At 39.5% G+C, this 27,862-nt stretch overlaps 1 protein-coding gene across 2 annotated transcripts in view; it reads right to left on the reverse strand.

The window, feature by feature from the left end:
• Positions 1 to 237: 237 nt before the first annotated feature.
• KL (klotho) overlaps positions 238 to 27,862 on the reverse strand; it is a 48,003-nt gene continuing 20,378 nt past the window's right edge. For both annotated transcript variants that reach the window (XM_002193728.6, XM_072930089.1), the window contains 4 exons: positions 16,278 to 16,788; positions 11,261 to 11,529; positions 7,712 to 8,828; positions 238 to 3,930 (listed from right to left, as the gene is read on the reverse strand). In XM_002193728.6, coding sequence (XP_002193764.5) covers positions 3,593 to 3,930; positions 7,712 to 8,828; positions 11,261 to 11,529; positions 16,278 to 16,788 — 2,235 coding nt within the window. In that variant the 3' untranslated portion in view covers positions 238 to 3,592. The remainder of the gene's footprint in view (positions 3,931 to 7,711; positions 8,829 to 11,260; positions 11,530 to 16,277; positions 16,789 to 27,862) is intronic.

A 27,862-nucleotide genomic window follows, 5' to 3' on the forward strand; every position in this document is an offset into this window, starting at 1 on the left:
AAATAATAATAAAAAACACCTCAAATAACAAAAACCCTCCAAACTCCTACGTCTGTTGGAAAAACATCTGTTTAGCCACAGGCCCCAGAAATCTCCAACGAAAGTTAGAGTTACTTCTGTGTCATTGGAAAAACAAACACAAACTCCTTACAGAGTTATCACAATAGCCTCTCCTGAGATGCTCTGTACTTCATGCTGCAGGCGAATAAACTGGACAGATTAAACAGTAAGATCATGTTACAATATGTTACATTCAGTATCTTTATTTCACTTCTGTGATTGTTATAAAAACAATATAACATTAATCCTGTCATTTAGCAAAGACACCTCTCCCAGTCACTCTGCACAATCTTTTCAAGAAATAAACCAGAAGCTTTGCACACATGTCATAAAAATATTTTTAACAGATATAATGTTTAATCTGGAACATTGAGTAAACTGGCAACAACATTTCATTCTATAAACACAGCTAAAAATCAAGAAAGCAGTCTACTTAAAAAACTGCAAGTTGAACATGCCGAGCCTTGCTGCTCTTCAGAATACAAACCACCAGCCACCACCAAGCTGTCTTTGCAGCCTGAGCAGGGAGCCCCCACTGCTCCAAGTCCTTGTTGCTGCTGCCTGCATTTCTGCTCAGGATGCACAGATGGGGTTGGGAGCATCAGATCACTGCTCTCAGCTCTCATGTGGGCATCGAAGGCAGCAAGTGCCCCACAGCAGGATCAAAGGAGGTGATTGCCACATCAGTTTGCATAAGCACACCTTGGTCAGGTACCCAATCTTTGCCTGTTCAAGGGTTTCTTTGTTGTTACTGAAGAGTGATTTTTTTTCAAAACAATTGACAGGAAACTTGCACTGTCCATGATTAAATAAAATAAAGCAGATTTCAGAGGCAAAACCATACCATTATCTCCATCAGAACAGCCCATCACCGTGCAATTCACAGGCCCAGGCAGCACCATAAGCAGGATGCTTGGGAGAAAGATTTGGCAACCACCGTGCTCTGCTCAATCCAGCTGTGCTCTGCAGTGATATTTAAAACATCTTCTGAAGGCAGCTATGCCAAAGGCTGTGTTAGCTCCATGGGTCATGGCTCCATGAGTGGATATGATCACACAGCAACAAATCCCAGTTTACCTACAAATTAGCTATCCAGCTGGTGCCATCTGCCTGTCAGTGGTTACATATCACCCAGCCTCTATGGGAAGAGCCTGCCTGTCTCCTCCGTGCTGGGACTGCTGTTTCACACACTGTGCTGCGCCTGGGCCATTCCACAGCTCCCAGCAGCAGCTGGATGGATGGGAACTGCTCGCGAAGCACCAGGTCAGGCCAGTGTCCATCAGCACTGTGCCCAAGCCACCTGTGCTCTACCGGATTTCCCCCTGAGCCCACCTCAAACCCAGGCGTGCAGGTACAAACCAGGTACACCTGGCTCCTCAGAAACATCAGGCCTGATGTTTGACCAACAGCAAAATACACACCACACACACACCGCATACAAAACACACAAGCTAAGCTAGGCATGACCTGGGTGCAGCTTGTGCTAAATGAACGCTGCTTTTTGTTACGTGCTGCAAAGGCATCTGGCAGCTGGCAAAATGTACTGCATGGTGATTCACTGCTGTGCCAGGGAAAAGACATTCCACATTTCATACACTCAGGGAGAGCTATTTCTTCATAATCCTCAGTGCACCAGGCACCAAGGCATAAATATACAGCAGTTTGAAATGTTCTCTTCTACAGCAAGTCCTATCAGTCTATAAATAATTTTTACACATATTTTTAATACTTCATCACTTACCCTGAAATGTGCACCTTAATCTCAATACCAAAATATACATAATTGCAAAGAGAAACCACTTAAAGACAGTAACCAGACGAAAAATGTATTAATCACTATGAGAAGACACTAATTTTTTTCTATACATTATTTAAGGAAAAATATAATCTGAAATTACAAATTAAAATAATATTTCATATGTAAGTTTTAATATACAGTATAGAATCACAGAGTGTTCAGGTTGAAAAGAGCCCTGGGAGGTTATTTAGTCATCTTCTAGTAATATAGTAGATTAACACTACATTTTATACAGCATAATCAGCTTTAGTAGATAAATAATTCTTGATTAACACAGAGCATATTTCTTTTAAAATGTTCTTTCCAGTGAGTGACATTGTTCATGTAACAATAAAAATACAATTACAGCTGAAGGCAATGCAGGCTGAGTTAGCAAGCAGAGAAAAATGACCATAGTGCTTTACAATGAGGACCCTCTGAATGCAGCAATTCACAAGGCAGGCAAAAGTACGTAGGTTTTTTTCCCCATTCTCTCTCTATTTCTACTTATAAACAACAGTGCTAACATTCTGCTATTTTATCTTGTTGAGAGAAAAACAAGAGGTCCTCAGACATGCAGTAATACTTTGGGATGAAATGCTGCCAGGTCCACTTGCTCAAAGGAGAACCTCCAGCCAACCTGTGAGAAGTTTGGCCCAACAGTTCCACAGTCTCAGACCCTGGCAGCAATAAAGTGCTGCACTATTACACCAAAATGCTGGCTTTTGAAGTCTCTGCACTCAACATAAATAGCATGCAGAGACCATCCCAGCTAAGTTACCACAAGTTTTCAGCAGATAAGTGGCCGGGCAGCAGCAGTGGCAACTGAATTCAACTGGCTATGAGAAGTGCAGAAATGGGGTGTCCCAGCTGTGCCGTGTCCCTGGGTACAGGGAAAGAGGCATGAGGTCAGGCACACAGCTTTCTGCCAGCAGTGAAGACATCCCAGTTCCTGTTCTTTGCCTTTTTTTTTTTTTTCTGAGAGCAACAAAGGGAAGCCCTTTCACCCTTCCCATCTCTTCCCAGTAGATGACCCAGTATGACCCCTGCAATCCCTGGATATATTCCTGCTTCTTACCCCCCTTAGAAAGACACAGTTCCTTTAACTGGAGTTCCCCAATGGCATCCTGAACTCAGATGTAGCCACAGTACAAGTTACTGATTTACCAAGAGCTCACAGCAGTACAGACTCATTTCCCCCTGGTCTTCCTCCAGCATCTGCTTTAGGAAAGGGATTAATCTTTCCCCTGGCACTGCTTTTTGCAGTTGTGCTCCATCTTTCTTCTCAGTCATGATCCCTGTTCCAATTAGGTTCTAGCTCTGGTTAAGAAACATCAGTGTTAAACCCTAATTTGGAAAAGTAAATTCTTGTTTCACCTCAGTCTTGGAGAAGCTGACATTTAGGCTCTTGCATCACACCATGTTTTCAAAACCTACTTTCACCTGTATAGCTCAGCAAGGGAAATCCAAGAAGGGGAAAGCATCTGCTTAACAAAAGGTTCCAGGGAAACTTGTGAGACAATTCCAACCACAGGAATCAAGGACTGGTTATAAACCAAAGGTACTATAACAGAGAAAATTATTTCTGGAAGCCATATGCAAGCAATAGCTTCTCAGTGTCAACATCCTGCAGTATCAAGCAATGCAAATGCCTTCCTAATGCTGAAACAATCACAGCATTGTGCATTTTTATTTCAGATTTCCCAAGGGGATGCAAGAAAAAGGACAGTGAGTGATGTATTCAAAGGAGAAGCTCTATTTATACCTTCTTTCTACCCTCTTGGAGTAGTAAGTAATGAAGAATATAGTAACAATAAAAGCAACAAATACAAAAGAGATAAAGGCTAATAATGATTTTCTCGTTCGGAAGAAGTGGCATTCGGGACAAGAGGCAACCTCTTCCGGACACAGCAACTCGGGAGTTTCTGGACCAGGAAAACCATTATTGCCAATTATTTCTCTGTACTGCTTCAGAGAAGGCTTTGGTTCATACTGATTTGCAATGTAGCTGTAGAGACCATACTTAGGAGCAGTCTTGTCATTAAAAGAATAGACGAAATATCCTTGAAGGTTAATGTCATCCAAGGTGTAAGCTGCAAAAGAAAACAAAGGGTTGAAGAAATGAATCAATGTCACTTTGCATTCAAGAGCAGTACCATATGTCCATATGTAAAGGAGGGGCAGGGGAATGTTAAACCTACATCTGCACTTCTCTCCATTATTAGGTAAGCTACATGTACATCTGTGAAGTGTTTCTCATAAAAAGTAAAAATCTGTCAGCCACTGCCAGATAGTGTGATCTGTGAGTATCCTGCAATTTATTTCCTTGTGCTTGGTAAACACAGCTGTGAGTGCCTGACTGTGTTTAATAATCAGCATGGAACCTATCATGAAAAGATGGCTCTCTTCATTATGTGTGAAAGAATACAGGTTTTAGGTTTCCTGCCCCTAGTTTTCTGTAGCCTGTTCCTCTGATTGCTCCTTCTCCCTTGCAGGGCACGTCATGATGGGGACAGTCAAGAAACAGAGGATGTCAGGCTGCACTTCTCACTAGCAAAGGCATAGGGACACCAGAAAAATCACACCGCCATGCTGAGGTCGTGTACCGGGATATCAGCAGTGCAAGGGGAAAGTTTATGCAAAAGTTTATGCCCTCTCCTGCTATTAACCTAGGTTTCTGATCCAGGATGACCTATGTTAGCCTTTATTGAGAACGTGTCCACAATCCATACTGCTAACTCAGCTACTGGAAGAGGCCCAGCAGCTGCAGTGTTAACCTTGAGCCATCCATCCTACTTGACAAAAAAAAATCAATCCAAAGTAGAAAACACAAACTCTAATAGTTTATCTCTCAAAATCACTGTTTTATCAAATTAAAGCAGATGAACACAGAAGGGAATTTTCATATGCTTCTGGAAACAATTCTTTCTGAAGCCACATGCAAGACTTTAGCACTTCTAACCCACTTTTCACATGTAAAATGAAATAATATTTACCTGGCCTTTTACAGAGCTGCTGCTCAGGATAATTAGTCGTGTTTGAAGAACTGCAGGTGGATTTAATGGTGTTACATAAATGGTTACTCCTATTCTTTATTTTCAATTGGCAAAGATGTACTCTTAAAAAGAGTACAAAGGACTTCAAAATATAGCCTCAGTCCAAAGGGTCCTGTACTGTATCCTGGAATCATTTTTCTGCACAAACCTGTTGGCTCCCCTGGAACAATGCAGGTGAGCAATATTACATGCACAAAAATTTCCACATGTAGTGACTGAAATCAGCTGGAGGAAGAAGGCAGAATAGGGACTTTACGGCCAGGGCATACACATACCAATACCCTTCTACACTGTGACACTGAGGTAAGGACACAAGATTTCTAATTCATCTGAGTTACTGCACAAGGTCATGCAAAAAAGAAATGCATGTTTTGGAGAAACCTGAATTAGTCATGATGCCAAGGTTATGTAAAAAAATGCACAAAAGTGCAATATCAGAGAGGGAGAAAGAAAAAATGGAAAGCTGATGGACCAAACACTATGGAGGAGCGTATGGTGTCTAAAGGGGGAGATAAAGCTTTAGGAAAAATATTACTGCTAGTTAGCAGAAACATATTTATCCATCACAAAAAAGGTGAAAAGATAAGAAAATAAGTTAAGCTGAAAAACACAAGCGCTATTTACAGGCTGGACAGAAGAAGACGAAAGAAGTGACTGGGTGACAGTAGTACCAGAACAGTACAAAGGGCAAAGTTCTGTAAAAAGCAGAGGCATGTAGGTGTTCTTGCTAATGGGAACTGGGAGAAAAGTCCATATCCACAAATACTTTGAAAACAGAAGTGCCAAGGAGACAAGCAATACAGAAAAAAAAAAAACAGCTTGAAACCACAAGCCCAAATATAGCCAAATTATTTTTTAAACTATAGATTTATAAAACATGCATCCAGTGCTACAAAATGCTGGAGAAAGAACTCTTGGCCACTTTATATTGATGTTCTGTAATCCGCAAAAGAGGTGGAAATTACAGAGGAGGAAATTAAAGCCAATAGTTAATAAAGTGGACAGGAATTTCCAGCCATTCTTCACTACCTATCAAAAAAGTGGAACAGATTATATAAAGCTTGATAAATATAAAATTTAGGAGATAATACACAATTAATGCCAATCAGCTTGGCTTTATGAAAAATAAGTTTTTCAAATAACTTGGACATCTTTTTTTCTGAGACCAGCAGATCAATAAAAGTAATGATGTTTGATGTTAAATAGTTAGAGCTTCAAAGGCAAATGATTTAATATTGTATGGCATTTGGAACAATAAAATAAAATGTTATGAGGTCAAGGGAAGCCCATAATAAACAGATTTCAACTAGTCTCAAGTAGAATTAAGGTAATAGAACTAGAAGTAATTCTGTAATGTAATTGAAAGTAAATGTAATTGAAGGTATGTGTCACAGTGTGCGTATTTCTACCATGATCATGGAGCTTCGCTTTTAGCACTAAGTTATTTAATGATCTTAAATATATCAGCAACCTGAAATAAATTTAAAACTTTCTCTCACAGTCTGCAAGTCACAAAGATTAGAGACATAACTTAGCTAGTGTAGCAAGGTTTGCACAAAGAAGCAGCAGGCATTTGAACATGACCAAATGTGAAGATGTCAAAGAACAAGCAGACCTATTTTTGAAGAGACAGTCCTGCTTGGAATAGGGGAAAGGAATCTGTAACTGAGTTTAAAATATCAGTAAATCACCACAGAATTTGTGTAACCAACCTGCTGCCATGGCCAAGAAGGCCAACAGTCTGCTTGCATGAAGAAATGAGGAGAGTAAGAGGCTATGTTATACCTGCCTAAGTGTGGCTGTGACAGAAACAATGTGTCCAGGTGTGGGTTTACCCCTCTCATGAGGAGTATCAGTACACAGGGAACACCTAGTAACTCAAAGCTTTGAAATGATGCTTTATAGCAAGGGACACAAAGAGCTTTTTCTGTATTAGCTATCAAAGAGATAAATGAGAGATAGCTTGTCTTGTGTCTGCAAATACCTACATAGGTAAAATACATGTGGAAATGCACAATAAATTTGCATAAAGCTGAAGCTAAAGCAACTAATAGTAGAAATGAGATTTATATATATATACACACACACACACACATATATATATATATATATATATATATATATATATACACACACACTGTGAGGTACCAAAGATTCTTCATCAGTAAAAATTATCTCATTTGGGTCTTGTGCTTTTCTGAAAAAACAGTATGTGTTGTATGACAGGATGACTCAAAATTCTTTTTGCCTTATAATTTATGAATATTTGAGACAGAGAAAAGGACTGGTATGTGTTCTGAATAGCAGGAAGCAGTCCAGGAAATGGCATAATGAGGTAGACAGCTGAATTATTATGAAGATCACTGTTGGATAAGATCACTGTTGGATAAGATCACTGTTGGATAAGATACAGAGACAACTGAGGAACAGAACTCGTACCCAGCCCCAAGGCACATCAGTGGAGCAAAGCAACAAAGGAAAACAACAGTAGAAGTGGAATAAGACAAAAAATCTGACTAAATGCATATGGAGCTACTCACACAACTTTTATTTAAATTTGTTGAATCCATAAAAATCATCTTTTGCTGTCTTATGCAGAATATAAGCAAGATCTTAGGTTTAGTAACACCAATCAATCATAAATCAAGGGAAAAATTACCTCTTACACTGTAGTAAGTGTAAGAGGCATACTTATACATAATACTCCATTTATGGAGTATTCTACAGAGGACATGTATTTTAAAGCTAAGCATACTTTATCACACAGTGTATACTGATATTGGGATTTGTGACATATAAACCATCTGTGGTTCCTTACCTTTTAAAGCTTCATTGATGTAATTCTTTATGTAATACACTCTGAGCTTATCATGCACCATATTCTGGTCATCGTCAATCCCATTAGCCATAACATAAATTGGGACATCGCCGTACTTTGATTTCACCCACTTGAGCAATTTACGCAGTCCCCAGGGCACTACTGCAGCTCTGCTGGGAGAGTGAAGCCATGTGATGTCATTGATCATTTGAACTTCAAGGTAGTGGTCATATTTTACTGCATCTTCTTTCTCCGAGCCCACAAGGGTAGTAGTGTAGTGACTCAAGGCAAAAAAATCAAATGAGCCCTGTATTAACTTTTTTTCATCTTCTGAGAAGTAAGGCAAGTGGAAATTATACAGGTCAACACTGTTTATTCGGTGAAGCCACGCTCTCATCACCTCTGGGTAGTCTCCGTTCCCAAAGATGGGCTCTGCAAGCCAGCCAATGTCAAACTCTAAAATTCTGTCAGCAACTTCTTGGTCATTCCTGGAAAAGGGACAAGCTGGTTCTACCCAGTCAGCTTGCAAAGCTATAGATATTTTGCCCTTCTGAGATCTCCTGAATTCTTTGTCATAAAGATGCCAGACTTTTGCATGGGCTTTCAACAGGTTGTGCCCTGCTGTGTATGTCAGGTTTTTCACAGACGGTTCATTCATGGTGATCCAAAATTTGACATGGTCCCCAAGACTTGTAAAGCAGAATCTGGCATACTCAACAAAAGCTTGAACAATTTCTGTGTTTTCCCAAGCTCCATATTTTGCAAGAGAAACTGGGAGCTCTTGATTCTCAATCATAGGTTGCCATAAAGCAACAACAGGAGTTATGTTAACCCTGAGAAGTTCACTAGCAAAACACTGATAGTAATGCACAAGTGTGTGGTTGATTAGAGAAAGGTTACCTAAAGGAAGGATTAAAGACCATTTCAGTGAAAAATGGAAGTGTGTAACATGCATTTCTTGCAGAAGAGAGATCTGGAGCCTGATAGCAGCAAAGTCAACACAGTGACGCTTGCGTTTCGAGGCGTAAACTCCATCCACTTTAATGAGCTTCTTTGTCTGGTGAACATCCCACACATAAACACTGGAGTCAAGGAACTGGGCGGGTGTCGTGTCTACCTAGGAGGAACAGGAAACACACCGGATTCAAGCTGTTTGTTCCAGGTAGGCAGGAACATCATCACCATCAGGCACATCCTAGTGAAAGAATATCCTGAGTCAAAACACTGCATTCAGCATCTCTGATACTGGCATCTTGGGCTCATATGTATGAATGGCTTTTCTATTAACAAGTGATGTCAGAAAAGTATCAAATCTATATATTATTTTCACCCTACTTTCCAAACACACTTATGCTAATGGTCATCATGTTTATGTCTTCTCTAAGCTGTTACAGTTTCCAAAAGAAATAAGGGATTGCTCAGGGATAAGGCACTAATTCTGCAACAGATATCCAGAGAAGATGTTCAGTGAAGACTACAGTAATTTTTAAAATGTTTTTCTTTCAAGATTAAGGAAGGTCTACAGAGAGACTGTCTGCTGTGAATTACCCAGTACAGTACCACTCCTGAATGCATGAGAAGAAATAATGAATACAACATAATTTCTGTGTTCTTTTCTTTTCCTGACTATGATGAAAGATGAGTAATGCTCTGCACTTGATTTTTAGCAAAAATTCAGTGGACAAGCAAATTTTTTCCTTCTTGCTGAAGACATCCTTTTTTATTTAATTCATACTGAAGTAATTTCCAAGTTATTTCAGCAGGCTGTTGATGTCTGAATCAATTTTTTGGGTGTCTGAGTAAACCCACTGTATGTTACTCCAACAAAAAATGCATTCCCCAGAAGGCTTTAGGGTTTCAGATGTCAGAACTGCCTGTATGGCACACTAAACCAGTACAAGATGAGCTTCTCAGGGTCACTCAGAATTATACTTTCACTTTTTAATGAAAATCATCAGCACAGTAAGGACCAGAAAATAAAAAACGGAACTACTTATAATAATGCACAGTGTAAAATTTCCTCATTCATACTCTTTGTAATTCTTTCTAGATCCAAACCACAGGATAGTGGTACCATGGTCTTTATTTGTCCTTTTCTCTTTCTTTTTAATCTTTGGTGTGTGGCTTCCCCCTGAGTTCAGATTCCTTGTCCTGGCCTCTGTTTGAAAAGCAGGTGTCAGCCTACAACCAGTGTTCACCTTGTAGCTGAGGCTCTGCAGACTGTATAACAGAAGCTGCTGAAAATCACTTGCTATTTTCTCCGGAGAGGTCAGTACTGTGCTTGCAGAAGAAAGTAATAAAAAACAGCATGTCTGAGGGAAATTGCTTTTCTGGAGAATTGTCCCTTGTAGATTACTAAAGCATGCATTGCCACTAATACTGTGGGAATGCTGTCAAAACAGTTTTTCCACTGTGATGCATCTACAAATCAAACAACCTAAGCCTTAGAGCACAAAATGTTTGAATGGCCTTTTGAAACTAAAATATTCGGCTTTGAAGGTTTTGGGGACGGGAGGGATGTTTTTAGCTGTTGTAGGCTGACTGACTCCGCAACTTTATAGTTGTTACTGACTCCAAAAGCAGCAATTCCATTTCCAATTCTTAATCTATCTGAGAGCTAGGAGGATGACTTGAATTTTCGTGGAAATCAGTGCACGAGGAAGGCTGCAGTATTTCTCAAAAGAACAAAGCCAAATCATACTTTTGGAGTGAGAAGAAACAAACAAGCTCCTCACATTCAAGCCTTAAGAAAGATTCTGCCTTTGTGGAAAATATAAATTAAAAATTCTGGTTTGGATGAAGTCTAGGATTTGAATTTACACCTCTTTACTGTGGTTAGAGAAGATCTGCAACCCAAAATAGCATCCAAGAATTACAAAGCCCAAGAGTTAAAGAGATCATAACTAAGGCACAATTTTTATTCATGTTATGAAGCATTATAATTTGAAAAATTCTCCCAAATGACCAAATCAGTTGAAATAAAAACTGAGGACCATGAACTAGCTAGGTTCTATGCAGGGGCACTGCAGGCCCTCATCAGACACAATATAACATAAAATGAAATAGAAAGAATACAGAAATTTCATTTAAATCTAATATTGTTCACTTCCTTTTATATAAAATCTCTCTACGAACAGTACCAGGATGTATTTGCATAAGATAAAGAAACATGCCACTGGAGTTTTAGGAGTTGTCAGGAAGTTTTCTAAAACATGTATTTTACAGTTTAGCAAATTTAATTGACTTCCCTTTGAAAAGAGCTGACTTCCCATAACTAATCACATATGTTCAGGGAAGACAAGCATCAGACTCCTTTCCATTTCCATACATTTTTCTAAAATGTTATTTATAGTGTCTCAATCTGACTGGTTTGCCTTGGTCACACACATCAAGTCTGGTGAAGAATGACAGACACAGTGTTTGGCACAAAAGCCTTGTACCCATCTCCTTGTAGCACTGTGGCAAAGACACTCTATTCAGCAAATATGTCACTGTGAACTTGTGCACTGATCTGGCTGGACAGCCTGTCGGCTTTATTATCAGACTCACCTGAATGTAGTTGTCAACAATTCCCCAAGCAAAGCCACAGGGAAAAATACCTTCTATGGGCTGGTTTTCAGGCAAAGGTGGGAAGCCATTTTTTTCTATCAGCTTTTGATAGAACAAGACAGAAGATTTGGGCATCAACTTCTTGTCATGGCTTTGAAAATCAACATAAAACAGTCCACGTCGAATGCTGTACCCTCTATGCCACTCAAAGCCATCCAGGAGGGACCAGACTGTGTAGCCAAACACATTAACTCCATCGTACCGGATAGCTGAGGAAAGAACAAACCCAAACTTAGCATGGTGCTCATTTTTCCTCTCTAGATCACACCCTATCAGCAATGCTTACAGCATTAGTGTGTAAGAACAATGCAACAGGTCAGATAAGTATCTCAGGGCCTTCCTCAAAGCCTGTTCAGGGAACATATTTCAGCTGTACTCAGGGAGCTGCCAGATCATGGTAGGAGGCAGCAGAGGTACCTGGCTTGGCTTTAAAGCAGCGAGATTTAGAAAGAGAAACTGTGCAGCAGTGGTTTGAGCAGAGCTGCTCATCAGACGTGCCAAACCTCAGCCTCAGAGTAGAGCCTGAGCCATCTGCAGTCCTGGAGCTGGTGGCTGCCCTGCACTGCCCTCTGCTCTGCTCATGCTGCAGCTCACTCCAGGGTAGCTGTTACTGCAGCACTACCCTGTATGCAAACAAAAGCTGTACTTCTTTTCATCTCCTCCCCCTCCACTCCAAATACATATTGAGAAAAATCTGACAGCATGTTTGGTGTGCACATGAATTTTTATTATTTATTTATGATTTATTATTTTTATAATTTTATTATTTTATTACAGATTCCAAGTAGAAGTGATAATACAGAAAGACTCTGTTTATTTGGAATTTCTGCCTCTTTACATCTTTTATGACACAGTGTTTTCCAGCTCAAATATTTAAGGGTTTCTAAAAATATGTGCATGTTTGACTTCTAAAATCACCACATGCTTTAAGGGTTAATGTCAGGAGCTACTGGCATCTCTTAGTTTTACCAGCATTATTACAAGATTCCAAATGATACTCACTTTTAGCTGTATTAAACACTGAGATTCAGCAAAATGTTCCTGGGCAAGGCTCAGCTCCAGGAAAGCACAAAAGAGTGTGCTAATTCTAATTACATAATTAGACCCACCCTAATTCAGCAATGCATTTAAGCACATTCTTAAGCGTTCTTTTGAACTAGTGTTTGGCACTGTGGCCAGCAAAGTTTATCTTTATTACTCACCATTTTCTGTCAGCCCAAACTGGATACTAACTCAACATAATATTTACCAGCCTAGTAACACTGAAAGCATTATTTCAGGCAAGCAGAATAACAAGATCCTAATTCCCTAAGGTACATTTACTAATGTACCTCATTACAATCAGTTATGAGGCACCACAAGGATTCTTGATTGTAACCCTGTTTGAATCAATTAAAGGAACAATGCAGTTAAATAAGGAACAAATTTGGCCCAGTCTTTGTCAGAGGTCATGAGAAAATGTCTAAGGAAATGGAATATTTCTCCTCCTAAAGGCATCATTCTTTTGTGTTCGGCAAATGTCACTATTTTTCTAACCTCTGCATGCACCCATGATGACATCTGCCATACAGCAGAGTAAAAGCCAGTACAGGTCCACTGTGTGAACCCGTCTCACTGAAAACTTCTTCGAGCAGCATCTCACCCTTCTCTTCACGTCACACAGCACTCCCACACTTCCTGAGCATCTTGTAAAAGTCCTCCTCAAATCCTTTTTAAAAGAATGTATTAACTTTAAAGTGTCACCTAGGAAAGAAACAACTTGAAAAATGTTTGGAATTTCTAAGAAGTCTGGAAGTCTCAAACACTGTATCCCACACAGATTGCATATTACCACAATGAAACGTAATGTATTTCTCCTCTCCTCTCCTCTCCTTCTCCTCTCCTCTCCTTCTCCTCTCCTTCTCCTCTCCTCTCCTTCTCCTTCTCCTCTCCTCTCCTCTCCTCTCCTCTCCTCTCCTCTCCTCTCCTCTCCTCTCCTCTCCTCTCCTCTCCTCTCCTCTCCTCTCCTCTCCTCTCCTCTCCTCTCCTCTCCTCTCCTCTCCTCTCCTCTCCTCTCCTCTCCTCTCCTCTCCTCTCCTCTCCTCTCCTCTCCTCTCCTCTCCTCTCCTCTCCTCTCCTCTCCTCTCCTCTCCTCTCCTCTCCTCTCCCCTCCCCTCCCCTCCCCTCCCCTCCCCTCCCCTCTCCTCTCCTCTCATTTTTTAATTATGTCTCCCTTTTTTTCTTTATGTCTGTTGGTGACCAAACGAGGCTGACTGAAATCTAGACTGTCCTTGCTTCTGAAACTCAGTGGCCGTGTCCATACTATCACTGCAAGAGACTCCTAACCACACAGAGCACACCTACAAGTCTAATACTGTACAGACTAGAACTCTGCCAGAACTGGATTAAAAATTAAACAGCAGTTCAGCTCATGCCGTTTGGCTCAATAGTATAGAAGTCATGAAAGGAAACATGGCAGACCCATAAGCATCAAATACAAATCTTTAGAACCCTCTGCTCAGCTGCTCTCCAACCCCAGTGTCTGAAGGGGACACGTGCGAAGCCCTCAGCCCATGCTTCCATCTGGAAGGTGCCCAAGATCTATATTTCACTTCTGGATATACTTGACAATAGCTTGGTCCTACCTGTCATGGGCCTGACTATTCCTTTTCTGCTTAAGACTCTGAATTCAGACCTGGTAACTCCCCAAACAATGACCTGATCTCCACCAGTCAACATGACCCAGAGGAGCCCTTCCAAGCAATATGCTCTGCTTTACAAGGCACAATCCATTTGTTTGTTTCACCAGAGACTGAGAAGTGAATATGACCCCAGAATAAGATCCCCACACATGGGAGAAGACACCTCCAACCAATTAATGGCTCTAATTAGTATTTAACAACTTTATATTACAGATCTATTCACTCTAATCAACCCTAAATGGTGGCTGGAAGGAAAAAAAACAAAAAAAAAACAAAAAAAAAACCAAACAAACAAACAAAAAAAACCAAACCAAAAAAAAAAAAAAAACAGGGCTGTAAATCCCAAATAAATATTCTTTCCCAAAGGAAAAAAAAATGTACAGAGCTTGTCTACAGCATGCAGTAGCAGAATTAACACCTACATCAGCACTTCAAGGGAAATCAGGAGCACACTTTTGAGCTAATCTCCCTCATTATGCTTCAGTTCACACAGTGGACTCAGAATGCATGGCCTGGGTTCCTTTGGGCTGAAATCAATCCAGAAATGGGCTTCAGGAATACATACAGTGTGGACACCAGCCTCCAACACACACTCTTTTTTACTCTAGGTTTGCTCCAACTAGGCTGCACTTACATGTTTAAGTAGATACAGAAATAAGCAGATCTGTCTGAACCAGTGCATACATACAACCAGGCACAGATACTGGCAAGATCTAGCAAGTAGCAAAATCCCAGTAATGCGACCCCGTGTCTAAATTAATCATCCTTGCTTCTCAGTGCTACAGCTCCAGTGTCATTTACTGTCCCTTCACCACTGGAGTGATTTTCATGGTAAATACCTCAAAAATCTTCATATTACAATGCTTTATTACACTGGATAGGCGTATCTGCATGTCTCAGAGAGAAAGCTTGTGACTTTATATTTGGTTTTTAATGCTGTCCAACAACTCTGCTCACAGCCAGTATAAAGCCATTTTTGGATCTTTCTCAACTAAATTCCCCAAGGTATTGCAGAGAGAACTTTGGTATTTACATTGGATTTTGCAGATTCTAACAACAGAAGATTTGGGTGCAATACTTTCTGTTTTAATGATACCAAAGTCCCTCCTGCAGACCCAGCCTGCCTCTGCTTTCTTTTTTGTTTTTTTTTTTTTTTCTATAAAAGGTTTAGGCAAATGCCAGTGTTTTATGACAAGTCTTTAATACTGTTGTTGCCGTTATTATTATTTATTGAGTGATACAATAAATGGAAAGACACTTTGTAAATTGAGATTGCTTCCAGCCAGCTGTGAGTAAAAGACAGATCCATGTATGTATTTCCAGCAATTTAAAATCTAGGCAGAAATGGGGGTAACTGGACTATGACCCCTTCATGAAGATGAGCTCTTCATCTGACTTTATGCAAACTAGTGATACCATACTTGCAATAGTAAGTTAATGCTTTGCTCAGGTATTTATTCACCTTTTAATTTACTTGCAATAATTAGGTTTCTAGAATAGCAGATGAAACCAAATTGGGAGTCCTCTGCATCTTCATTACTGCTGAGAATAAAATGAAGCCAAGTTTTTCTCATTCACCATATGAAAATGGCAATGTAAGAGAACATCTATTTCATCTGAACTAATAGAAAAAATAATACTCTTTAAACCAAGAACAGTAAACTGTAGACAAGTAAACCACTTGATAAATTGTAAATTTAGAAATTAAAAGACAACGAAAGTGGAAATGGGAACCTCAACAACTTATCGGCGACTACTAGGATTGAAATAATGTTTTGCCAGAAGGAAACGGGAAAACAGCAAATAAGTCTCATCTACGGTGGTGAAGTTCCCTTACTGTACTATTTTGGTCTTATGGGTTTTTTCAGGGACATTCCTATTGCATAGTATTTATCTTCCCATATATATATTCTTATGTTTTGTACATATGCATTCAGATAAGGAAAGCAGCTATTAATTTATAAGATAGTAAATTCTCCTAAGGCCACTGAGAATATAGTTTACATGTCTTGCACTTCCTCCTACCAAAGATAGGAGAAATTTTCCTACTGACCTCAAGGACAGCAGTATCAAGCTCACCAAGCACCATCTGCAGATATGAGAGTTTTTCAAGGAAAGAACAAACCCAGGAAAGGTATTTGAAATCTCATTTCATAAGTGCCAAGATGAATGCTACAGACTAAAATCAGTTTTCAGCCTGGTGCCTTAACACACCTCTGTAGGCTATATTGCATTATAATTTTTTCAACCATGTATTAATACAAAGTAAGTCCTACCTTTTAAAGTTTCCATAATGAACTTTTTGAGATAGTAAATATATTTGGCATCATCTTTCTTGGTGGTACCAGAAACAAACCAGCTGTTCTCCACAATGAATATTTGGGGGTTGTTGTATTCACTGTTTATCCAGTAAAGGAGCTGCCTGAGGCTTATTGATTCCAACTGCTGGAATTTCATGTGGGAGTCCAAAAGCTGGAAACTCAGGGTAGCTCCAAAAGAAAGAGCAAAAAAGTCTGCTGTTCCCTTGACATACTTCTTCTCAGCCTCACTGAATTCAGGCAACAGAGATGAGAGGTTGCTCCTCATGCTCTCTGGATAGTCACCATCAATAAATATGGGCTTCGCAAACCAGCCAAGCACAAAATCAAGGGATTTTTGGCATTCTTTTATGTTCTTTTCAGTCATATGCTGGGGTTTAATCCAGTGGGAGCTAAGGGCAATGGACACTTTTCCTTTTTGAGCTGGACGGAAATGGTCATTGTAGAGATGCCAGACCTTAGCATGGGCCTGTTGAAAAGAAAGGCTGTAATTAATGGACCCAAAAATCCATTTTAAGTAACACAAGTATTCTCAAGAACTGGGACTCAGTCTTATTAATTCATCAATAGTTTACAATACTTAAATTACTTATTAATACCACATTAATACCATGTATCAACCAGAAATTGCTAGTTGATTGGGAAAAGAGCATCTCTGTTTTCCATATGATACTATTACAAGCACTGAACACACTTCTGGCTTTATTAACTTATATTATTGAGTTCAGACATACTGCAAATATTTACAAAAATGAAAATGCATTTACCCAAACATGTTCCAAAAAAAGTTTTCATTATAGGAATACCACTTTATCTGCAGATTCATGCATATATAAAAAAAGAACCTTTAAAAACTGCCCAAAACTCTGAAAAGATATAAAACAAAGAAACACCTTTGAACTTAATGCTTTTTGAATCAGAACACACAACACAGGAATATACAACTACCTATCTGGGCTTTAGAAAGTCCGGTGAAAAAAAAAATTGCCACAGGACCTGAAAAAATTGTTCCAATAATTCCAGTTAATAAAACGTACTATTTACACCTAGCATCAGAATTTAAGCAGTCGTCTTAGAATAATTTTATCTTTTACTGTAAGAACATATTTTGTACCAAATTTCTTTCCTGAGATCTTATAGAGTCACTTATAAGAGTCTCTTGATGTTCCCTTTAAAAGCTAAATATTAAGTTCCTGAAGCCTTGCATTATCTTCAGGCGTTACCTTCAAGCTCTTTAACCACTCTCACTGCTCTCCTCTGATTCTCTTCCAATTTGTCATCATCTATCTTTCAACTGCAGAAGCAGAATTTAACATAATATGCCAGTGGCAGTCTTGCCAGCAGTAAAATCAGAGACAATTTACCATACTATTTCTGCTCATGTGGCCACAGAATTACAGTGTGAGCATATGCACATCTAAACAACCATCTCTCCAGAGCCCTTCACCATCTAAAACATATCTTTTCTTTGAAGCTAGCTTATCAAAGAATGTTGACTGTTCTGTGAATCCATATTCAATCTTTTGTAATCTATACAATAGTAGAAATTGTCTTTTTTTTTTTTTCTAGGTCATTGATAAAAAGGTAAAAATATGAGATTTGACAACACAAAGGTGGGAGAGTGGCTAGTACAAGAGAATTCTGTGCAACCCTCCAGAAGGACTTAAGAGGCTGAAGTGATGCAGATAAGAACTGCCTGAAGTTCCAAAAAGGCAAATACAGGGTCCTGCACCAAATAACCCGATGTGTCAGGACATGCTGGGGAAAATCTGCTGGAAAGCAGCTCTGCACAGAAGGACCTGGGGGTCCTGGTGGACAAAAAGCTGCCCCTGAGCCAGCAGTGCCCTTGTGGCCAAGAAGGGCATTGGTGTCCTTGGACGGATGAGGATGGAAAAGCACTACCAGCCGGTCAGGGAAGGTGATCCTGCCCCTTTACTCTGCCCTGGTAAGGCACATATGGAATTCTCTGTCCTGTTCTGGGCTCCTCAGGACAAGAAAGACATGGAGCTCCTGAAGCAGGTCCAGGGGAGAAGAGCAAGGATGCCTGGGGGACTGGAGCATCTCTCTTACAAGGAAAGGCTGAGGGAACTGGGCTTATTCAGCCACGAGAGATGGGACCTCACCACTGTCTTTGAGTATCTAAAGGAAGAGTGCCAAGAGAATGAACCCAGGCTCTGCTCAGCAGTGCTGACTGCTGAACAATAGGACAACAGACAGAAACTGATGCACAGGAAGTTCCACCTGAATACAAGGAAGAACTTTTTTACTGTACAGATCACCAAGGACTGGAATAGGCTACCCAGAGGGGTTGCAGAGTTTCTCTCACTGGAGATATTCAAAACTGTCTTGAAAAATTCTGTTCTCTGAATATTTGTGTAACGGGATCCAACATGATCCTGCTTGAGCGGGGAGGCTGGACCTGATGAACCACTGTGATCCCTTCTTGCCTGTCACATCCTGTGATTCTGTAATTCTGAGATCCACTCATTAGAATAAAAACCTACCTAATAATTCTACTAACAGTTTATATTTGTATTTTGAGACTCATCACTCAGTATTCATTCATATGTGCTGTGATGACATGAACCTCCACCCTCGCCATACAGAGCTGCAGATCAAATGAACATGTATCAAAATATCACATGCATTTTTAGCCTTCCCTGAAATATAAATAATATAGAAACCCTGATAATTCCACTCCATGCAGTTGGCATGTTGGCAAATTTTATCATTAATTTATTGATAGCTGCTGTTCAGAGTTCTATTTTCATACACTCTTAACCATTTAAGCTTTGAACTACAATCACTTCCAGTTGTCAGCATTACTAGGAATATAATTTTTGACATCAACATTGTAATTACTCAGGAAAACAGCAAATTCTACCATTTTACTGCTCTAGCAGAATTTTAATTATCATTGCTGAGAGAAAAACCACTGGAAGTAAAGCACAACTAAAGGCAAGATCAATGATCAAGGCTCAATTCAGCAGCCCCCATACAGAAACCTGCTGCCTTTGAGTCATCGTGGGATATACGAAACATCTGCACAGATCTGACACAGGCCCTACAGGAGACTAGAGCCACACTCTTTCAGAGTGGTCACCAAAAGCCAAAGAAAAGAATCTCAGAAACTGTGAATCACAGTCCACACCTATGTGCATGTATCTAAATCAAATTTTGAGATGCAGACTTCAGTGTAGATGCTCTCATTTATAATACATCAATAGCTCCAATAAACATGATGGAGCCTGACCATCTGCCCATATTAATACAATGGGTTTTGACGCTTGTGAGAAACTATAGTAACAACTTCAAAATCTCATGCCAAAAATGAGAGCTGACCTAAGTACAGACTTTACTTCACATTGAAGCTCGGTTATGCTCAGGAAAGAACAAAAGACATTACAGATCAGGATCAACACCCAACACTTAAAACATGATTTTTAAAATGCCATTGGGAACAAATTTGTCACCACTTGCAACTCAAATTTGCACACCCTAATTTTCTCTTATAAAGGGGTCGTGTATTTTTCCTCTGTTGGACGTGACTCATCTCCAGTTTACCATCTCAAATGTTAAGATACCACCATGTATATTCTCAAACATGTAATTTCATCTATGTCATCTTAATTTGCAAGTATGCTACCCAGCAACAGAACACCTTGAGGACTGCAGCACCCAGAACTCTGCCCTCCTTGTTTCTCATCAGTGGAGAGAGATCTTCCAGCATTTTAGTAGCTTTGGATCTACCATGAAGAAAGAAGAAAGAGAATTCTACAGATTATCCCTCTACAAGCATAACGAGGTGCTGTTTACTCTCTCACTGCAATGAAAAAAGATGAAGTGTAGCAATGTGGGATCATCTCACTCAACTTTTACTTTCTAAGTCCCCTGGTCTGCCTCTACAGAAAATGAGAAGACTGCTGTCTAAGATATGAAGTGTGAGTCACTCTTTGTGAGTCCATCTCTCTCCAATGACAGACAAAACCTATTACTCAGTTTAGACGGGACATATTCTATAGGCAGATGAAAGGTGGCAAGAAGAAGCTCACTTAAATGTCTGCCCTCTGCAGTGTGCATGAAGCAGAATTATATTATTTCCATTAAAAGAATGCTAAATGTATAAAACAGTGCATTAAAGTCCCCTGCAGATGAAGATTAATGAAACAGTCCAAAACTGCATAGAAATAAAGATGGAAGAAGCCAGTGACAAAGCAGAGAGCCTATATGGAAATTTGGAACATAATTCATTTGACTAAAATTAGATGGTTAATACAGTTTAGAGACTTCAGAGCAAACTGGACTTCCAGCCCAAAATCCAGCCGGTTTCAGAAAGCTGTGAGTCTCCCAATAGACCCTAAATCACATCTCTTATTTCCACAGAGACACCTGAGGTACTACAGAACACATCAAATGATAATTTGCACCCATAGCTATCTTCAGGCAAATGAATCCTCTTTCCAGGGTAGGATTCCTTTTGAGCTGACGACACCTTATACTCCACTGTCCACGTGTGAGCCCAAGCTGCCCCAATAGCCAGTGGAGATTTCTGGCTCCACCAGCTGTCTTAATACAGGCAACTAGTTGCCACCCCAGAATAATAAAGATTCAGGTCACACCTGCCATTTCCATGCAGAAATGGAGACCTGAATAGCCTGGGAAGGGTCAAACACATTTCCAAGGCAGAAAAAAAACCTGCAGTGTCATAGCAAGGGCTATGTCCTACCAAAGTCCTGCAGTGACAGCAGAAGTAATTCAACACAAGCTTCATAATCTGACAAAGTCCTACTGTGTTGTCCACTCTATGGCAGGACAAACCTATACAGTCTGAATCACTATGTGAAGACAATGCCGTAAAATTAAGACATTTGTTTGCCTGACTACTCCTCTAAGTTCCAGGATCATTAAGATCTTCCTGAATCTGGCACTGATATGGATTATTCTGCAGGTTCTCAGTACCTATATCTATCATGATACACAGCTTTCACAAGAGCAAATCAAGAATTTTAATTGGAACATCACAATTCCATAATTTATGTTCATTCCTCCAGAATGAGTTTTCTCAATTTTAAGTTCTGTGTTTTCCTAACCAGTAATAACACCATTCATTCACAAATAAATTGCACTAACACCTTGTTTTCCATGCTCAGATGAATTATCTTGTTTTAACTGTCTATTTGCATATTAATGAAACTGAATTGGAAAGTGTTACTGTACTTGGCACTGGTGAGGTGACACCTCCAATCCTGTGTTACAGTTCTGGTCCCCTCACTACAAGAAAGGACACTGAGGTGTTGGAGCGTGTCCCCAGAAGGGCAAGGGAGCTTGCAGAGCATCTGGAGCACAAGTCTGATGAGGAGCAACTGAAGGACCTGTTTAGCCTGGAGAAACTGAGGGACAGGGAGAACTTTATATTTTGTTACAACCACCTAAAACGAGGGTGTAGCCAGGTGGGGGTCAGTCTCTTCTCCCATGTAGCAAACGACAGGACAATAGGAAATGGTCTCAAGTTGCACCAGGGCAGGTTTAGATTGGATAGTGGGAAAAATTTTGTCACTGAAAGGAAGAGCTGTCAAGCCTTGCCACAGGCTGCCCAGAGAGGATGATTTTTCCCAAGTTAAATGATTCTACGATTCTATGATTTAGCAATACAAAGAGAAGAGTTAATTGGAAAAGGTGTACAAAGAGGTTTTGATTAGTAGAAACTGGGACAACATACTTCCAACAAAAATATAATTATTCAGTTCCACATCAAAAGCCCTTCCAAAATGGAAATAAATATTTGAATGACATGGGGGAACCTGCTATGTATTAGTCACAATAGGCCTTGTACCTGGAACAGAAAAATGTGTTTTTTCACCCATATCATCAAAAATAGGTATTTTCTTCAAAAGCTACAACAAAAGAATGACACATTAAATATAAGTTTCACCCTTAGATCCTAAGTCAGTTTTACCCACACAGTCTTTGGGCAAATATTCTCTTTCATAATCAAACTATATTCTTAATACTGAGTAACAGATACAGGTATGTAGAAATTGCTTATGGTTTTTTCCCATATTTCAAAACTAGTAAAATAACTTCTTCATATATAAAGCACAGGATTTTATATATAATAGTTATATAGTTACTCTGTTTTTCCCCAATTACTCCTTCCCAAATATGTAGTGTTCCAGTTTTATTTTTACAATCTATTAGCAAACATTACCACAGATGATAACTTCAATTAATTTAGTATTTTTGACCAATCTCAACAACCTTGTAATAGAATTAGGCTATGTAAATGGTACATAGAACACCAAGCAAACTATTTTCAGTCTACAACCACTCCATGTAAAATTTGCTAGAATCACAGCTCTAAGTATTGATCACACATCTGAACTACACCCTTTGTTCCAGTTCCTTGCTCAATAACCATTAGCCAATTGTTTTTTACACTGTGATGGTCACTGTAACATGAACATGAATGAATTTATGGCAGCTACACATTAGGCACAAAGCAATACCACTCTATTTTAAGATCTGGAAACAGAGATATTAAAATATGCACAGAAAAAGACAAATTAAATGAGATACCCCAAGTTGTAGACCAGTGTATTAACTCCAGAATAAGTGCCTCTGTTTAATGTGATACTCACCTCTACAAAAAAAAAAAAAAAAACCAAAAAAGCATTACATATTTTTCTGAAGGCACAGTGGCTAGATAGAACACCATTTTTCCTCATCATAAACAAAATAGAGTTTCGCTAGCATGAGAATAAAAGAGAGAAGGCAGCCTGGAAGCATGAAGCTAAGCCACAGGCATCAGGATGCATTGCAGGTACTCCAAAAATATTAGCAGAAGGGGAAAAAAATAAACCTGAAAGATAAGAAAGCCAGTAAGAGTTATTGTTACACTTTGCTATTGAATTTTAGAGCAGATGAAAGTCTTGGAAGGATTTTACTTTCATACACTGTATGCACAGCCACAATGAACATTATCAGAGTTAGATATGCAGCAGGGAGACACAGTGACCACAGCATGATGGAAAGAAACAAAAACCCCTTGATCCGACTGTGTCAGGTGGCTGCTGCAGGAAACTTTTCCTTTGAAGTACAGAAAGCCAAGATGTCATGGAACAAGCCCTGAGTTAAACCTCTCTCAGGCTCACCTTGCTTTGAAAGGCCACCCACTGGGCCAGCACCCTGTGGCATGGAAGCCAGAGAGAAGGCAGCTGGACTGCACAGGGCACTCTGCAAACTCCACCAGCACCATCGGAGGCTGTGCAAACACAGGACTCACCCTTTGGCAGGGACTCCTCTCACCCCATTTTTGCCATCACCTGCATCTGAAGCACTCCTCATGCAGTGCAGGCAGGGACACCTCTGGGCCACAACTCACTCAAGCCATTTTTAATGCCCAGACGAGTAAGTGAGATGAAAAATTGCCGGTTGCACTCCACTCATCACAGGCTGGCACAACCACTGAAGTTGACATCCTGTTCAAATAAACTAAAGCACCAAGAGACAAGTGGGCTGGGAAAGCAATTTCAAGTCTCATGAGATGCAAACAGTCTCTGAAAATATAAAGGTCATCTGGAAAAGAATTAAGCAGCATTTGACTTTGTGAAGCAATGGGAGACAAGATAAAAACAGCTTTATTTCTGACAAGTGCTTCTGAGACACTTGATGTGTTTAATCATTTTCCTTTACCTCTGACAGAAAAGCTTAATTACGGAACTGCACCAAAATACTTCAAGGAATGTTGTGACCCATGTGAATATTAAAGATATGAGAGATTCTTAAACAGAGTACAAAAAGAAGATAAAAGTACAAAGCAGTACTCTTGAGTGACTTAGAGACAATTGTGCAGTACTGGAGTGAACTAAAATAGTCACTGATAAAAGACTTGAAATCTGGGACAGTATTTAGGGGAATCTCAGGCAGTATTTAGGGGAAGACCAAGATAAAATCATTGCCATCAAAATTGCTTTGGGCCAGCTGGAGATACATAAACATACAAAAGCTCCAGTACTGAGAATGACCTGTAAAGTCCTCTACCAAAACACGAACCTCTTGGAAGACAGGCCAGGCTCCAACCATCATGATCATACTCAAGTACACAAAATATAGATACAAGGGAAAAACACATGAAGAACTTAGTTGTAATCCAGAAAAGCAAGCACACAGAACTGCCCAAGCTGAAGTAAACAGTACAAACCAAGACAACAGCACTTTGCAGGAGCTGATATTTGTCAGACATATGAACAAGAAGGATTAAAAAAAAGCACCATGACTTCGGAGAAACTCATAATGGTAACAGTTACAACAACTGAATACATCTTTAGCCAGGAAAACAAATGGAACAGTAGTGGATTTTAAGCCACATTCTGGTTGGAAAGAATGATGCTAGAATCAGCAGTGAGCAAAAATGTTAAGCATATAAAAGTCTCATAAAACTCACTTAAAATGATATATCAAAAACATTGATAGAATATATAAAAGTGATAAAGCAATGCCCAGTCAGATCACTGAGAGTAAATGAATGCTAAAACTTCAAACTCCCAGTCTTTGTAATAGTACTATCAAGGAGAAGGCATCCATTAAGACTTCAAACCTGTGGTTTCACGGAGGTTTGTACAAACTGGATGGAAAGAGTAAAAACCAGCCGAGTAGGAAGAAGAGGACTGCCCACAGAAGCTCTCAAACTACAGAACACAGCATTAGAAGCCAAAGCCCCAGGATTCATGACTCTTCCTTGTGCTAAGGCAGAAGCCAAAGGAGATTATTGCCCTCCAAAGCAATAGTGAGGAGGCCAACCAAAGTAGCACACATTATCTTTAGTGACATTAGTCTTAAAAAAAAGAAACTACTTTTGATTATATGCAGAATCAAAATAACTAAATAAACATAAAAAGCAAATGTCTCCAATACCCTTAAGGGTAAAAATTCTGGAAGAAGTGCCTTATGTCAAGCATGTTTGATGCATCACCTGATTTTCTGGTAGATGCATATAGGGAAGCCAAATATTCAGCTGTTGATATTTGGCCCCTCAACATACCCCTCTAAATTTGCTAAGCCAGGCTTCTCATAGGGAGAATAACATACTTCTGATGGTTTACTGGAAGCACGTGAAGAAAATTGCTTTGAAAATCTGAGCAGTTAGCCGAAGCTAAACAAACAAGATAGTGTATTAGAAAGAAAAATTTTCTTAGCAAGAGAAAGAGGCAAACACAAATAAGACTAAAGTCTATCATCCATATGTGTACCTGACAGATAAGGAAGTGACAAAAATATTTTAGCTTGCTGGACATAATCTAACTAAAAACTAAACCAAAAACCCAGCTTGGAAGAAAGCCTACAGTTTGGCAGGAATATTATAGGATACAGAAACTAGGTTACTTATTACCATCATCCCTGCATTTAAAGAACCCAGAATAGATGCTCTGATGCTCTGGTGTTAATAATTAACCCTGAATCTTATCCTGGCCATATCAGTAGATTAAAAATAAATTGACCCAACTGCTTCTGGATAGGTACTGGAACACTTTGAGTGTGACTTAAGGCTCCCAAAAGACAGAAGGACCAAACAGAAAGAAATCCCTGTCATGCTATTATTACAAAAACATCAAATGATACTGGATTTGGAAAGTCTGTGTTCATAGAGTTGGGAAAGGCTGACAGAGGTGCATGAATGTGCTGGCCTAAAAGCTCCAGAAGTTCAACTAGAGATGAATAGGTAGACACTTTTCCCTCATCAGTCTCAAAAGAAATTAGACATACAAGAGTATGGCAAAGTGTTTGAGTCCAGACCATCAACCACAGAAGCAATAAAAATATCCCCAAACCACAGAAAAAAGCTTACTGGAGTAACAAATAACTGCAAGAAGATGAGGCATTTCTGATGCTCCAATCTGGCCTATCATAAAAGCAGACAGCAGGATTTACTAGGTAATGGTTGGATTTTGAGCAATTAATTCTGTTACACCATAAACCACACCTGTTGTAGGAAAAAATGCCAGTCTGGTAGAACAGATTTAGCATTTGCTGTCTTTGGGATTTTTTTGTAAGGGCAAGGATGAGAAGAAGTTCCCCCTACATTTGCAGGGCAGCAATACCATTCTAGAAGCATCTACTGCCCCAGAATTTCACTGTGCTCTAGCTTTATGCAATATTCATATCAGTCAAGCATGGAAACATTTATCAGAGGCTGATCAAATCCATGTAATTTCACGAATGGGTAATGCATTAACCTACAGTCAGGCTCAAACACCACTGATAGAGTGAATTATACAAATATAAGCCATAACTTTGGGAGCTGTTCACGTCTAAGTGAACTGATGAACAGGTCAATTGGCACATTAAAGAGAAAAATATTTAGGAGTAGATTAATGACCTTAGAAAGATGAATGAGAAAAATTAATAAGAAGCTCCTTGCTCTGCAAGTTCACGTAAACTGCAATCTTTTGCGAGTTTTATTCTTCCCCAGGATTCTCTATCAGTGTTTGCAGATATGATTAAGCTTTTAACCAAGTTTTTAAAGAAGGTACAGGAATGGGAGTGGAGATCAGGACAAAACCTGACCTCAGCAGCATTCAAAAAGGTTGGCATAGGTAGCCACATTGGGGATGATGTTCCAGCATGGTCACTTCACTTGCACTTTGTTAGCCCCTCCAGAAGCAGTAGAGGTTATGTTATTGCAAAACCAAAGCAAGTCAGTCATCTCACCATACAAAATGAGCACATGGTTCTCCTGGGAGACTTAATGTGGTGACTCAGAAACTAGAGTGGGTGAAAGGTGCAATTACCAAGCTCAGCACATTTAAGTGCATGAACAGTGTCAGCTCAGCAGAAGAGTGAACTACAAGAATAGGTGGTCTCCAGAGCATATCATGGGGTTCTCATCCAATTTATTCACAAGAGTCGTCACTTCAAAGAGGCTAGAGCAGGAGAAAGGTAGTTCCATCTGGGAGAAGGTATTAAGCAACTGCTACAGAATTATTTAACGTGTATTACAATAAATGTTTCTAGAAGGTAAACTAGACCCTCTTTCTTTTCCACACTCAAAGATATCAATTCCATGGTTGCAAATATAAAATGAAAGATCCTTAATCAGCTTCACAACAGACCAATACTGCAGTGCCCAGGTACATCATATGGCTTCAGAATATAATTTCAGATAAATGTGATGGTGGATAGCTTTTCCTATGTTGAGTTCCTCTGTGAGAAAGAAACAACCAATGGACATCAACAAGTAAAGGAAATGGAAGAGTCTCCATCAGTGGAGGGAACCAATGAGTAATATGAAGGCATTCAGCTCAACATAGTTTTCACAGGAATTGCAAATTCAGTCACCATATATGGAACCAATATATTAGAACAGAGTTTTGTGCTATAATATAGGTAAATGAAAACCAGAATGAAGGAGACTTGCTAGAAGCAATTGCTGCAAAATTCTTTTAAAATCAAAAATTTTGATTGTTCATGCCCAAATCTAGTTCAGTCACTTACATTATAACCTGTGTTTACTCTGCTATAAGCTTGGTCACTAAATTTAACTATTC

The sequence above is a fragment of the Taeniopygia guttata genome, chromosome 1 (assembly GCF_048771995.1).
Source record: "Taeniopygia guttata chromosome 1, bTaeGut7.mat, whole genome shotgun sequence".
Classification (NCBI taxonomy): Eukaryota; Metazoa; Chordata; class Aves; order Passeriformes; family Estrildidae; genus Taeniopygia; species Taeniopygia guttata.